Below are 13,272 nucleotides of genomic sequence, written 5' to 3'. Positions count from 1 at the left end.
ACCCCGGCCTTTGCGCCTGCTGTTCCCCCTCAGGTCTGGGCTCAAATGACGTCCTCCCTGGAGACTCCTAAAGAGCCCCTACTCCCCGGTCACCCGTGAGCCCACCACAGCGTTTCATTTTCTTCTAAGCGTTTATCAGTGACTGAAACGAGCTCCTCTGTAGCATCGTGGTTAGGAGCATAAGCTGTGGATCCAGACCCCATAGGTTCAGGTCCCAGCTCTGCCACCTACTAGCCCTGAAAACTTGGACAAATAACTCGACCTCTCTGAGCCTCAGTTTCTTCATCTGTAAAATGGGGATGACCATAGCACCCACCGCATTTGGCGCTAACACAGAGATGGGCACACAACACCGGCCTGACTCTCTCCATCAGCGCTGGCTGTCCTCACTCCCCCTTTTGTGATCACCTCTGCTAGTGTGGCCATCCTGAAGGAGGACCTAACAGGTCACAGACGCTCAAACCACATCATGGAGTAAATAGGGGAGGCCTCCAGGAGGTCCCGGGGCCACCCTGAGAATGGACCAGTACAGCCACAAAGAGACAAGTCACTGGTGGGCTCTAGTCCCGAACCCCCTTGAGAACCCACACATCACCCCACATTCAGTCCTCCTGGCCCCTTCCTAGCCCCTCCCAGCCTGTCCAACCCTGGCCCAGAGGGGAGACCATGGCTTCAGATCTGACACCCCGGGTTCAAAGCCAGCCCCAGATGGTTGCTCTCCTCACCTTCCTGACCTGGCTGTCGTCTCCTCTGTAAACTGGAACAGGCCCGGCTGCCTGGCCTAAGGTGCTGGCAGGATTGTCAGCTGCCCCAGAAACATCAATCAGAAGCCAGGTCGCCGGGCGTGCAGGTATTCGACATGCACAACACCTATCAGAAATGACTGATGTATCTAGAACTCCCACCTGCTTTTTTACCCTTTAGGCCTAACCAACTGCAGGTGTGGGTTCCGAGCCTGGCTTGGCCTCTCCCTACGTGTGTGACCTTGGACAAGGGACAGACTTCTCTAGACTCAGTTTTTATCTGAAAAGCCAAGATCATCATCCAAGGACTACAAGTCTAAATGTGCCATCCCCAAATGCAACAGACATGCCACTGAGTAGCATGGACCCTGGAGCCCGGGCCTGGGTTCAGATTCAGGGGCAGCACTGTCTTCTGACCTTAGGCAGGTGACTGAGCTGAGCCATGCCCCAGTTTCCCCATCTGTAAAAGAGACTCCTCACGAACTCAAACGGGCGGGACATGACGAGGACTCCGCCTTGCTGTGAGGTGACTGCCAGGCTTGCATTAGGCCCTGGACGCTGTGGCAGGTTCTCACCTCAGCTCTGCAGGTGCAGGGCCTGTGAGCTGGCTCCTCACTCCCTGGCCCTGGGTGGAAATCTTGCTCCTACCACAGGGCTCAGCCGCGGATGCCCCTTGCTGGAGAGCTGGGGTCACTGGGGCTAGGCCAAGCACTCCGTGTGCCTCTGGCCAGCTTCCAGCATTCGGGCAAGAGCTGGTGGAGGACACTGGGCTCTGAAGAATAAGCGGGGGCGGGGGAGTGGGTGGGGTGCAGGCTGGAGACTGTGAGCCACGGCTGTCCCAGGCTTCCCGCCAGCGCCGACCAGTGAGTCAGGGCTGAGGCATGCTGAGGGCTGGGGCCTCTCCTGGCCACCATGACATCAGCCCTGAACCCACTGCCGTCTGCACTCCCTGGGCCCCGCCAAGCCGCGTTCCTCACCCACTTGTTCACTCCAGCGCATCCTGTGCCGCCCACCCGGCCTAGGCCTGCCTGGGAATGGGGAGACGTGGCCCCTCTGAGCTTGGGTGCAGCCTCACCCATAGGGCCTGGATTTTCCTTGGGGAAACTGAGGAAACAGGTTCAGGTTGCTGGTGGTGGGTGACCAGCAGGCCACTCTCCCAGGACAAAGCAAGGCAGCTCCTGGGGAGGGACAGGGGAGTGCAGATCCCGTTCAGCCCACCAGAGAGCAGGGGTCTCAGACTTTATCTTAGTGGCACCCTGTGGCCTGCTAGGTTGACTGAAGGACAATCGAGACCTCAGCATGGATGCTGGGTTTGTTAGCAGGAACAGCCCAGAAGGTCAGTGCAGCCACCAATTCAGACAGACTGGTTCCTGGGCGAGGCTGCAAGGAGGGTGGGTGGTTATCCTGGGGCAGCGGCTCTCAGCCGGGGTGATGTGGCCCCCCAGGGACACTTGGCAATGTCTGCTTGTCATAACTGAGGGGCTCCTGGCATCGAATGGGTGGAGGCTAGCGATACTGCCAAACACCCCACAACGCACAGGACAGCTTCCTGCCCCCGTGTCACTCAGGCTGAGGCTGGGAAAGCCTGCTCTAGGTCAGGTCTTTGCCCTTTGGAGGCAGATCGCACAAGCAGAGGCTCTGCTCGCATTTACCCCCTCCACGCCATAAAGAATCTACCAACCCTGAAAATAAAAACAGCCCGGCGGGCCTACACGAACACTTGATATGTAAAACCAGGCCCTACAAAGTTCTCTGAAAAACTTTCTTCATGAGCTGAACAGACTGAGGCTTCTTACATTCAGGGGACAGACTAACAACCCCGCTTTTCTGGGTCGACCTCCCAGGAGCCGGCAGGCAGGCTCCCTTGCCCCACCCAGGACCCTGAGGTCACCTAAACAAACCATGTTCAGTACCCGCGTGCTGGGCTCAGATGCTGCCTGGACGCTTTCTCGGCAACTGCGTGGGGAGTGGGGCTTTCTGCAGCAATTGCTTCTTCAGTGCTCCCTCGCTCTTTACTAATCTGTCCTAATGAGTTCAACTTTTCTGGAAATTTCTCCAGTGTCACTGTAACTTCTTTCTGAATGAATGTTATGCCAAACAGTTCTTCTGGAGTGGTCACACTCTGAAGGGGCTGTGCCCTCTCCGTGGATGCTGACATCTCCATGTGTCTGTTCCTAGGTATCCTGCCTTTGCTTGTAGGAAGCAGAACAGGTACTGGAGAACCCCCTCAGATGTGGGTTCCAGTCAAGCTCCGCCACTTAATAGCTCTGTGGCAGTCAGTTCTCTGCAGCTTCATTTGGTCTCTGAAATGGGAATCGCCACTAACTCTGATAGCCTGTGAGGAGGGCTGACTTAGCTGCTGTGCCGGAAGGGCCACGCCCACCTGGTTCTTCCCATTCCTCCCCACCCTGCCCCAGGGCTGACCAGGACCACCCTCTCTCAGGCGGTTAACAAAGGCAAGGTCGTCCCACCTCCAAAACAACCCCGAGATCAGACCCCCAGCCCCTCTCCCCCTCCCCTCTCTAGCCGTTTACACCTCTATGTCTTTGAATTTACGGCTCCCTCGGCCTAAAATGCCTGATTAATTGTGCTTATTGTAAACAATTCCGTTGTACAAAAGTTCATGAAACTGAGGCTCATATAACTAACAAGTCTATTGGCTTCAGGCAAAGCTGTATCAAGGGGACAAATGGTGTCAGTGGGATACTACCCCCATCTCTACCTTCAGGCAAGCAGGCGGAAGGAAGAACAACTTCTTTTCTCAGTAGTTCCCCACCCACTGTGGGTGCGGGAAGGGTAAACACACTGGTTGGCCAGCCCTGGCCTAGGTTGCATGCTCAATCTGTTAGGGTTTCTTCCTGGCTTCTGGCATCCCTAGAGGACTGTACCCCTCCTTACACAGCCAGCCATCACATCCAAATTCCAGACAGGGTATACTCCCTTGCCTTTTAAGCATCCTTCTAAAAGTTTTATACAACACTTCTACTTACATTTCATCGGCCTGAACTTAGCTTCAAGAAAGGCTGGGAAATGTTGTGTTTTAACTGGACAGTTAAAAGGGTTTCCTTAGTAAGGAGGGGAGCCCTCGTGGCGTAGCAGTTACGAGCTCGGCTGCTAACCAAGAGGTCAGCAGTTCGAATCTACCAGCTGCTCCCTGGAAACCCTATGGGGCAGTTCTACTTTGTCCTATAGGGTCACTAAGAGTTGGAACCAACTCGACGGCAAGGGTTTGGTTACTAAGAAGGGAGGGGAGAATGAACATTAGGAGGCAGCCGGTGGTCTCTGACACACAGGCACCCTGGAGCCAGGATGGGCCCCGACACAAGACACATACACTGAGGTGGGGGAGCAGCGGGTCCCAGAGAAAACCAGATGTGGCTGTTGGCAGGACTGGCTGTGTGCTCCCCCCACCCCGCGCATGGCAGTTTCAGTGGGTGGGCTGTTGTCCTTTGGATTAGTAACACTCAACAAACTGCCCTAAAACTTGCTTTCCTCCCAGCCACTCATGGTCACGCCCCTCCCAGCGCCATGAGATTCCCCAGAAAAGACACCCCAGAAGGTAGCTGCCCCTCCTGGACTCTGGTTCTCGGCATCACCAACTCCTCATCCCAGCACAAAAGTTGGCCCCTTCTCTGGGAAGTGTGTATTCTCCCAGGCCAGGGGCCTCAGCGTCTGTGCCCATGTGCTTGAAGCCTCCACCAGCAGGGTGGGTCCCAGGCGCTAGCCTCCTGGGTCTCTGGTGCCTAGCCCAGTGCTGGCCACACAGTGGCTCTCAGAGACGTTCTTGAATGAATCTGGGTAAGTGAGTTCCCCATGGTCACCTGGCCAAGGCCAGTCTAGGAACTAAGGCAGAACCAGGGGGAGGGGGGAGGAAATTCAGTAAGACCCATGTTTGTATAAACATATAATTTCACACTAATCCCACCACTGAGGCCCTACCACCCACCCCAGCTGACCCCTACTATGTCCAGGACAATGGCTACCACTCGGTGTCCACCAAGCTCCAGAGATGGTCACTGATGAATTTCTTGGACAGTTGGGTGCTGTCCAGGTGGATGGGCTGTGCAACGCTGGGGCCGTGATGGACTGAGGGGGCAAATGTAAGGAAAACCGCCGTGGCCTGCACAGCCCTCCCCACAACCCAGCATGGAAAGGATACTGCCTTTGATCATCCCTGGTTCACATTCGTAATCCCACTCGATTTTACTAATCCGGTGATATAGCTGAGCCACATACCTGTACCACAAGACAAAAAAGAAAGGTACCCCAGAAGCGACTCCAACAAAGAGCTGAAGACAGGACACAGATACAACACACACACGGATGGGACCTACACAGCTGAGGGGATGGTGACCGTCGTGTCTTCGTCAACTTCCCTCTCTTGTCTTTGGAGATCCACCTCCATCTCCTTGAGCCCCTCCAGCTCGCTGGTGAGCTGAGTAGGGCAGGTGGTTAAGGATCACTCTCTCTGGAGAGTTGCCTACCTGCTATCTCCAGCTGCCCTGTGCCCAGGGCCTCTGGCTCCAAGCACATTTTCTAACATGAATGAACTCACACCTCTGACGTGGCTGAGGCCGACCCGCTCCACGCATGCAGAAAAGGATATAAGAGGTTGGCCTTCAGGTGAGTGTCTTCCTCACTGGCCTTCTGCAGCTCAGCTTCAAGCTGCTGCAACTCAGCAACCCCCTGGTGCGCCTTCTCCTTCGTGTCAACAAGGTTTTGGGCCACTTCCTTCTCCGTGGTGAGGATCTCTGTTGGACAGGAGAGAAGGTTCTGCCCCTTCCATGCAGGCTCCCCAGGGTCCGTCCTTCACCAGGTGAGCCGTGGAGCTGGGGAGGATGGTCCATCACCTCCCCCATCTCCAATGAATACCCCACTTTTCGGTCTGCAACTCCTGATCTGCTTGCCCCATTTCCAAAAACGCCTACCAGAGAGTTCCACCTGGACCTTGCAAAAGTACTTCCATGTTCCGAAAACAAACTTAAGTACACCAAAAAGAATAAAATCTGGTCCTTTACTGCACACCTAATCTGAATTTATAACATCACAGTCTACACTGTCGCCCAAGCAAGAAACCTGGGACTCACTTTCCACACCCAGTTAGCCATCCAGTCAGGCAGCTCTCCTTCCTGTCCAACTCCAGACCCTCCTCGCCTTCCTCATGCTGGACTTTAGGGGACCCCCTTCATCCTCCAGCCTAGCTCCCTGCTTTGGTTTCTCCCTATGCCAGTCTATTCTCCTCTCTGCCTCCAGAGTGGCCACGATAGAGACCGAATGCAAAGTCACTCCCCTGCTCAAAGACCTTCCGTAGCTCCCTAATGTCTCCAGATTAGTCCAGATCCACTTCAGCATCTTCACCACCCTCCCAGCCTCCTTTCTCCTTGCTTTTGACCCCACCATGTACTTCTCTCTGCTCTAGCCACAAAGATGCCTCATCATTCTGTAAACATGCCAGGTCTTCAGTCCCGGGCCTCTGTCTACCTGTCCTCCATGGGCGCACCTCTGCCCCTGCCCACTGGGCACACCCGTATCCAGCCGTCAAGACCACCTGGGTAATGCCCGGCTTGGGTAGCCAGACACTCTCCACCCTCTCCTGGGGCACGACTGGGCTCAACAAGCACCCTCGTCACACTGAGTTATTCATTCCTCGGTCTTCTTCAAATCAGATAAGTGTCTCATATTCACCATGCGGCTCCAGCATCTACCCGGAATGAAGATGTGCTGAACAAAACACCCAGGAAGTTCAAAAACATCTTAAGAAGGCTACTGCCTTCCTTCTGGGAAAGTCAGAGAAATCTGCCAACTCAGAGAAGGCACAGTTTATTTATTTATTTATTTTTAAATTATTGTTGTACTTTAAGTGGAAGTTTACAATTCAAGTTAGTCTCTCATACAAAAATTTATACATACATTGTTATGTAACCCTAATTGCTCTCCCTATACTGTAATAGCACACTCCTCCTTTCCACCCCTGATTTCCCGGAGAAGGGACAGCTTAAAATGCCTCCCAAAGGGCCTGCATTCACATTTTTTAAAACTGACTTTAAGTTAATTTTAATTTTTTATCGAAGTATTACATGCATATGGTTATAAAAATTTAAACTTTTACATGCATACTCCCCTATTTCAAGCCTCTTGGAAGCAGCCATTTTCAACTCACAGCTGTTTTCTCTGGCACTGATCTCCATATTTCTAAATAATTTGCTTATGCTGCTGTTTCTTGATTTGTCCATTTTAGACAGGGCCTGCTGATTTCCTGTTTTGATAGCTGAGGGTCTGGCTCTCTTAAACAGTCTTCCCACCCCTTTTTCACCCATCCTCCCGACAGACAGACGACCAAGTCTTCTTTGAGTCTTCCAAGGCAATGATCTCATTAACTGAGTGTGTGCTGGGTGCCACTTGATAACCCAGGAGCTACTACTACACATTTCATTCTCACAACCCTCTGAGGGCCCAGAGAGGTTAAGTGACTTTCCTACAGACACACAGCTTGTCCCAGTTCCCTCCCTCTCAAACACTGCCTCTAAGCCTCCCCTGTCCCAAATCCATCCCTTCTGCTACCACCCAGGCAGGCTGGGTCACACTGTTCATCTCCCCAAACCATCAACAGAGGGGGAAGGAGGGAGGAGGAGAGCGGCCCCTGACTGGGACGTCAGGTCTGGCCCCTGCTGACTTCATCTCCTACCACTTTCTCCTGGGCTCACCTCCTGATGTCATTTAGCCCTAACGTAAATTATGTACTTTAGTTAATACTAATCTATCAATATTGGTTCATCAATTGTAACAAATGTACCCCATGAATGCAAGATGTTAATAACAGGGGGAACTGTGCAGGGGAGGGGGGCATATGGAAACTAGCTGTACTTTCTGTACGAGATTTCTGTAAACCTAAAACTGCTCTAAAAAATAAAGCCTATATTTAAAAAAAAAAATTTTTTTAACGCATTTAAAACCCCTGGTTATATTGTTAGGAGTCCCTAGGTGGCACAAACAGTTAAGCATTTGGTTACTAATTGAAAGGTTGGCGGTTCAAATCCACCCAGAGGGGCCTCGGAAGAAAGGCCTGGCGATCTAGTTCCAAATGGTCACAGCCATTGAAGACCCTATGGAGCGCAGTTCTACTCCGACACACATAGGGTCGCCATGAGTCAGAATTAACTAGACTGGCAACAGGTTTAGGTTTTTTGTTTTTGGCACAGAGAACAGCAGCGACAACAGGGACCCCACCTGCCCAGGCCACGACATGCACAGTATCCCGCAAGCATCATCTCCACAGACCCTCGAATCAATCCAGCCAGGGTGCTATCTCCAGCCCCATCTCACAAATAAGGAAACTGAGGCTCATCGAAGGAAGTCACCTGACCGGGACCACAGGACTTGTGAGTTAACAGTTGAAAGATGGGTGGGGGCTCCGGACGTGTCCCTCCCATCCGCCTTTGGTGGCGTGTGAACATATTTATCACTAGAGCTTTTGTCCCCTTACTTTTTAGAGTCGTACATTCTATGGCATCTTAGATGAAAAGGGTAATATTTATCCAGTGCTCTCTCTATGTAAAGCACCAGTACCTCACCCACATCAATGGTGGCCCAATAGCTAAGCTCTTGGCTGCTAACCGAAAAGTCAACAGTTCGAACCCATCCAGCAGCTCCTCGGGAGAAAAGACCTGGCAATCTGCTCCTGTAAAGATTAAATCCCACCCGTTGCCATTGAGTCCGACCCATAGTGATCCTATAGACAGAAAAGAACTGCCCCACAGAGTTTCCAAGGCTGTGATCTTTATGGAAGCAGACTGCCACATCTTTCTCTCCTGAAGTGGCTAGTGGGTTAGAACCACCAACCCTTCGGTTAGCAGCTGAGGGCTCGCCTAGGCAGTTCTACTTTGTCCTATAGGGTCGCTGACTCCACTCCGCGGCACACACAACAACCCTCACTCACTCCCTCCCCTCCTTCAGGTTTCTGCCTTCTCATACGCCTTTGCTGACACCCTCCCCCAAACAAAACATCACCACCCCTCCTTAGCCCATCACCTCCTGACAAACCGATTTATCTTGTTTGTTCTCATCTCCCCCACTGGCGTGTCGGCCCTCCCAAGGGCAGGGGTTTTGTCCCCTGCTGCCACCCCAGAGGGAGCCCTGGTGGCGCTGTGGTTAAGCACTTGGCTGTTAATGGAAAGGTCGGCGGTTCAAACCCACCAGCAGCTCTGCGGAAGAAAACACCTGGCTATCTGCTCCCGTAAAGATCACAGCCTTGAAAACCCTATGGGGCAGTTCTCCTCTGTCCCGTAGGGTCACTATGCGTCGGAATCGACTTGATGGCAACGGGTTTGCTACCCCTGGGCTGGCATTGCCCCTGGCACACAACATGTGCTCGGTAAAACACTTGTGCAACCTTAGGAGAGCGGTGCGGGCTATTGCTATAACCTTACAGACTAAGAAACTAACGCACAGAGAGGTTAGGTAACTCCCCCCAAAGCCCACAGCTGGGAAGTGGGGGTGCTGAGATTCAAACCTGGAGCTTTGACTCGAGTTCCCCAGCTCCTGCTTATGGAGCGCTCAGAATGGGCCAGGCCCTGTGAGCGCCTATATTCACGACCAGATTTACCCTTGGCGGTGGCTGCTGTCAAGAAGCCCATTTCACGGGTAGGGAAACTGAGGCTGAGCTGGCCGCCCCCACCGGGTTGGGGGTGGCGGTGGGGAGCCCCGAGGGAGGCCCTCACCTCGCAGTAGCCGCTCCGCGCTGTCCTGCGCCTCCAGCAGCCGGTCCACCACCTGCTCGTGGTGCCCCAGCAGCCGCCGTTGCTGCGCATCGGCGCGGTTGGCGCCCAGCAAGCTCAGCAGCCCCTGGCTCAACTCTTCCATATCGCGGAAAGCCGCCATGACTACGCCAAGGCTAAACCCGCGCAAACTTAACTGCCTGTGGGGCCCGCCCCCTCTGGGAGAAATCCTTGTTCATTGGCTTACTCCCCGTCAGTCATCACCGCGGGGCGAGGCCGCCTCCGGTCCGGCCTCTTGCGCCTGCGCAGCTCTTCGGTCTGTCGTAGGCGGTGCAGGGAGAGGGCGCTTTCCGGAGTTCTGCCTGTTGTGGCTGTGCTTGCTGGAGGAAGGCTGTGAGAGTCTGTAGCCGTTTATTTCTGTATACATTGAGCGCCTGCTGAATGCCGGGCGCGATTCTAGGGATAAAACAATGAATAGCTTCTGGTGGAACTGATATTCTACAGTGTGTGGTTGGAATACACACAGTAAACATAATAAATAAATTCTCTCTACAAGGCCGCATAGCAAAATGGGCTCTGCAACCATATTTACTGAGTTCGAATCCCAGCTCTGTCACTTATTAGCTGTGTTCCCCACTGCCATCGAGTCAAGTCCGACTCACAGCGACCCCATAGGGTTTCCAAGGCTGTAAATCTCTACGGAAGCAGACGGCCACATCTTTCCGCTGAGGAACTGCTGATGGTTTCCAACCGCCGACCTTTCGGTTGATCTAGCTGTTTACCGTGAGCAAATTACTTGACCCCTCTGTGCCTCATTTTCCTCAGGGTTGGCGTGAGGATTAAATGAAGATGGTACTGGTCTTCAGTTAGTACTGTATTTGTTGTTGGTTGCCATTGGAGTAGGCACCAACCCATGGCAACCTAATGTACAGCAGAAGGCCCAGTCCCACGCCATCTTCATCATTGCTGGCATGTTTGAATCCACTGTTGTCGCCACCGTGTATTATGAGTGCCTTCCAACCTAGGGGGCTTATCTTCCAGCACTATATGGGACAATATTCTTCTGTTGTGATTCATAAGTTTTCATTGGCTAATTTTCGGAAGTAGATCACCAGGCTTTCCTTCCTAGTCTGTCAGTCTGGAAGCTCCACTGAAACCTGTCAACCGTGGGTGACCCTGCTGGTATTTGAAATACTGGTGGCATAACTTCCAGCCTTATAACAACACTCAAACCACCACAGTATGACCAACTGACCGACAGGCGGTGGAAGTACTGTATACCCACTGCTGTTGAGTTGATTCCGACTCATAGCAACCCAATAGGACAGAGTAGAACTGCCCCATAGGGTTTGCAAGGCTGTAACCTTTACGGAAGCAAACTGCCACATCTTTCTCCTGTGGAGCACCTGGTGGGTTTGATCCGCACTAATGTTTTGGTTCGCAGCTGAGCGCTTTAACCACTGCGCCATCAGGCTAAGTACTAAACAAAACAGGTAGAGCATTAGTGAATGAAGTGCCGACCACGGACCACACACCATGCTATGTGTGGGGTTACAGTGGAGAAAAGACAAATTGCATATTCTTATGCCGTGTTCCTTAAACTTATGTCAAAAAATCAGTGGATCATGACCAGTATTTTCTACAAAAGAGAACAGAAAAAATAGCATGGCACATGGAAAGATAAGTATTGTTTTAGGAAGCTCCAAACTCTGCAGTTGTGTTCTGAGCATGGCAGATTGTATTTTCTAAAAATGGCTGCAGAAATATTTCCAATGCTGCCACTCCCCATCAAGAGGCAGACTCTCCTCTCTTGTTATACAGTCATAAAACCTGGATCACTGGGTCACAATGTGAAATTTGTATCTTTCTCTGTTGTTGTTAGGTGCCGTCGATTCGGTTCCAACTCATAGCCACCCTATGTACAACAGAACGAAACACTGCCCGATCCTGCGCCATCCTCACAATCATTGTTATGCTTGAGCCCATTGTTGGAGCACTGTGTTAATCCATCTCGTTGAGGGTCTTCCTCTTTTTTGCTGACCCTCTACCAAGCGTGATGTCCTTCTCTAGGGACTAGTCCCTCCTGATAACAAGTCCAAAGTATGTGAGACATCACATAAAAAAATTTTTTTGAAAGTACTGCTCTAGTGGCAAGACTTCACAATAAGCAAGGGAAGAAATAAACAAGGGCATTTTCGTAATACCTGCTATGAAGGCAATAAAACAGGGTCATAGGTCAGGTGGTCAGGGAAGGCCTCTCTGAACAGGGCACAGGTATGGATACATGGAAAGGTAAGTATTGTTTTGGGAAGGTCCAAACTGAACTGGGACCTGAATGATGAAAAGATCTTGGGAAGCAAAGTGCCAGGTAGAGGGAACAGCAAGTGCAAAGGCCCTGAGGTGGGGAAAGGTTGAATAAGTTTGAGGAACAGCGAGGAGGCCAGTGTGGCTGGAGCACAGCGAGCAGGGCAGTTGGCAAAGACCCAGCAGCTGTGGTAAGAACTTTATTCTGAGTGTAACAATAAGCATTGGGCATTAAGTAGCGGAGGTCTGTGAAGTGGCTGGCTCCGGATATTCCAGAGTTGAGAGAACTTGCTGGCTGTCTGAAGTGTGCAAAGTGAGGGAGAGAAGGAGGTTAGAGGACGCCTCCTGGGTGTTTGGTCCAAGTACCTAGGGGGAGGGGTGCCACTGGCCAAGATGGGGAGGAGCAGGCTTGGAAGGGAGGGACTGTGTGAATGAAGTTTAGGGAAACTCCCAGTGCTTGTGGAGCTTTCAAGAAGGTGGTTGCTTGGCTATGAGTCTGCAGAGACATTTGGGCTACGGATAGAAGTCAAGGTGCAGCCCAGACCAGGTGAGACCATCCTGGGAAAGAGTGTGGAGAAGAGGAGGTCCAAGGACTGTGCCCTTTAACGTGTAGAAGTTCCGGAAAGGCCCCTTTGAGATGTGAGAAAAGCAACTGCCAAAGAAAAAAATTCATAACAGACATCTTACTTTGATTTTGGGGATTTTCTTACCCAGGAAACCAAATATTAACCATAAAAATTCCTGACCAAATCCTGCCAGTGGCTTTTTTCACCCTATGTTGCTAATCTTTTCTTTCCTATTAGAAGCCAGGCTTACTTAATTTAAATTTTAAAAGGTGTCATGGCTGCAGGTGGGTGGAGGGCAAGAGACCACCTTGTGACCTGAAAACAAGCAAACAAACCTGTTGCCTTTGAGCTGATTCCAACTCCTAGCGCCCTATAGGGTTTCCAAGGAGCAGCTGGTGGATTCAAACTACCAACCTTTTAGTTAGCGGCCAAGTTCTTAACCACCTTACCACTGGGGCTCCTGATAGCCCTTGATTTCAGTAAAAGGGGGAGGGCAGGGTTCAATCAATCATGTTAAGATTAGCCAATGGTCGATGTTCTATTCTTCTCCCTCCTCTTCTCTTTATAAGCTCCATTTATAAACTACTTCAAGCTATTTGCTTTTTTTTGGAATCATAATAGTCTCTCTATATGCATATAAGGAGCTCTGGTGGTGCAGTGGTTAAGCACTAGACTGCTAACCAAAAGGTCGACAGTTCAAACCCACCAGCCGCTGCTCCACAGGAGAAAGATGTGGCAGTCTGCTTCCGTAAAGATTACCCCCCCATTGCCATCAAGTCGGTTCCAACTTACAGCGTCCCTGTAGGACTGAGTAGAACTGCTCCATAGGGTTTCCAAGGATGTAATCTTTACAGAAGCAGATCACCAGCTCTTTTCTCCCTCGGAGCCACTGGCAGGTTCAAACCACCAACCTTTTGATTAGCCGCCGAGTGCTTAACCACTGCA

At 51.8% G+C, this 13,272-nt stretch overlaps 1 protein-coding gene across 1 annotated transcript; it reads right to left on the bottom strand.

Annotated features, from left to right (window-relative positions):
• Positions 1 to 4,756: 4,756 nt before the first annotated feature.
• Positions 4,757 to 9,625, bottom strand: SPC24 (SPC24 component of NDC80 kinetochore complex). Its single transcript, XM_023733063.1, has 4 exons — positions 9,461 to 9,625; positions 5,350 to 5,494; positions 5,078 to 5,182; positions 4,757 to 4,979 (listed from the first exon to the last, which is right to left on the bottom strand). Exons 1-4 carry the CDS (start codon positions 9,618 to 9,620, stop codon positions 4,757 to 4,759), a joined length of 633 nt encoding a protein of 210 aa, XP_023588831.1. The 5' UTR covers positions 9,621 to 9,625.
• Positions 9,626 to 13,272: the final 3,647 nt, after the last annotated feature.

The sequence above is a fragment of the Trichechus manatus genome, unplaced genomic scaffold (genome assembly GCF_000243295.1).
Source record: "Trichechus manatus latirostris isolate Lorelei unplaced genomic scaffold, TriManLat1.0 scaffold00057, whole genome shotgun sequence".
Taxonomy (NCBI): domain Eukaryota; kingdom Metazoa; phylum Chordata; class Mammalia; order Sirenia; family Trichechidae; genus Trichechus; species Trichechus manatus.
Note: the sequence above shows the minus strand (reverse complement) of the source record. Positions and strands in the feature narration are given on the sequence as shown.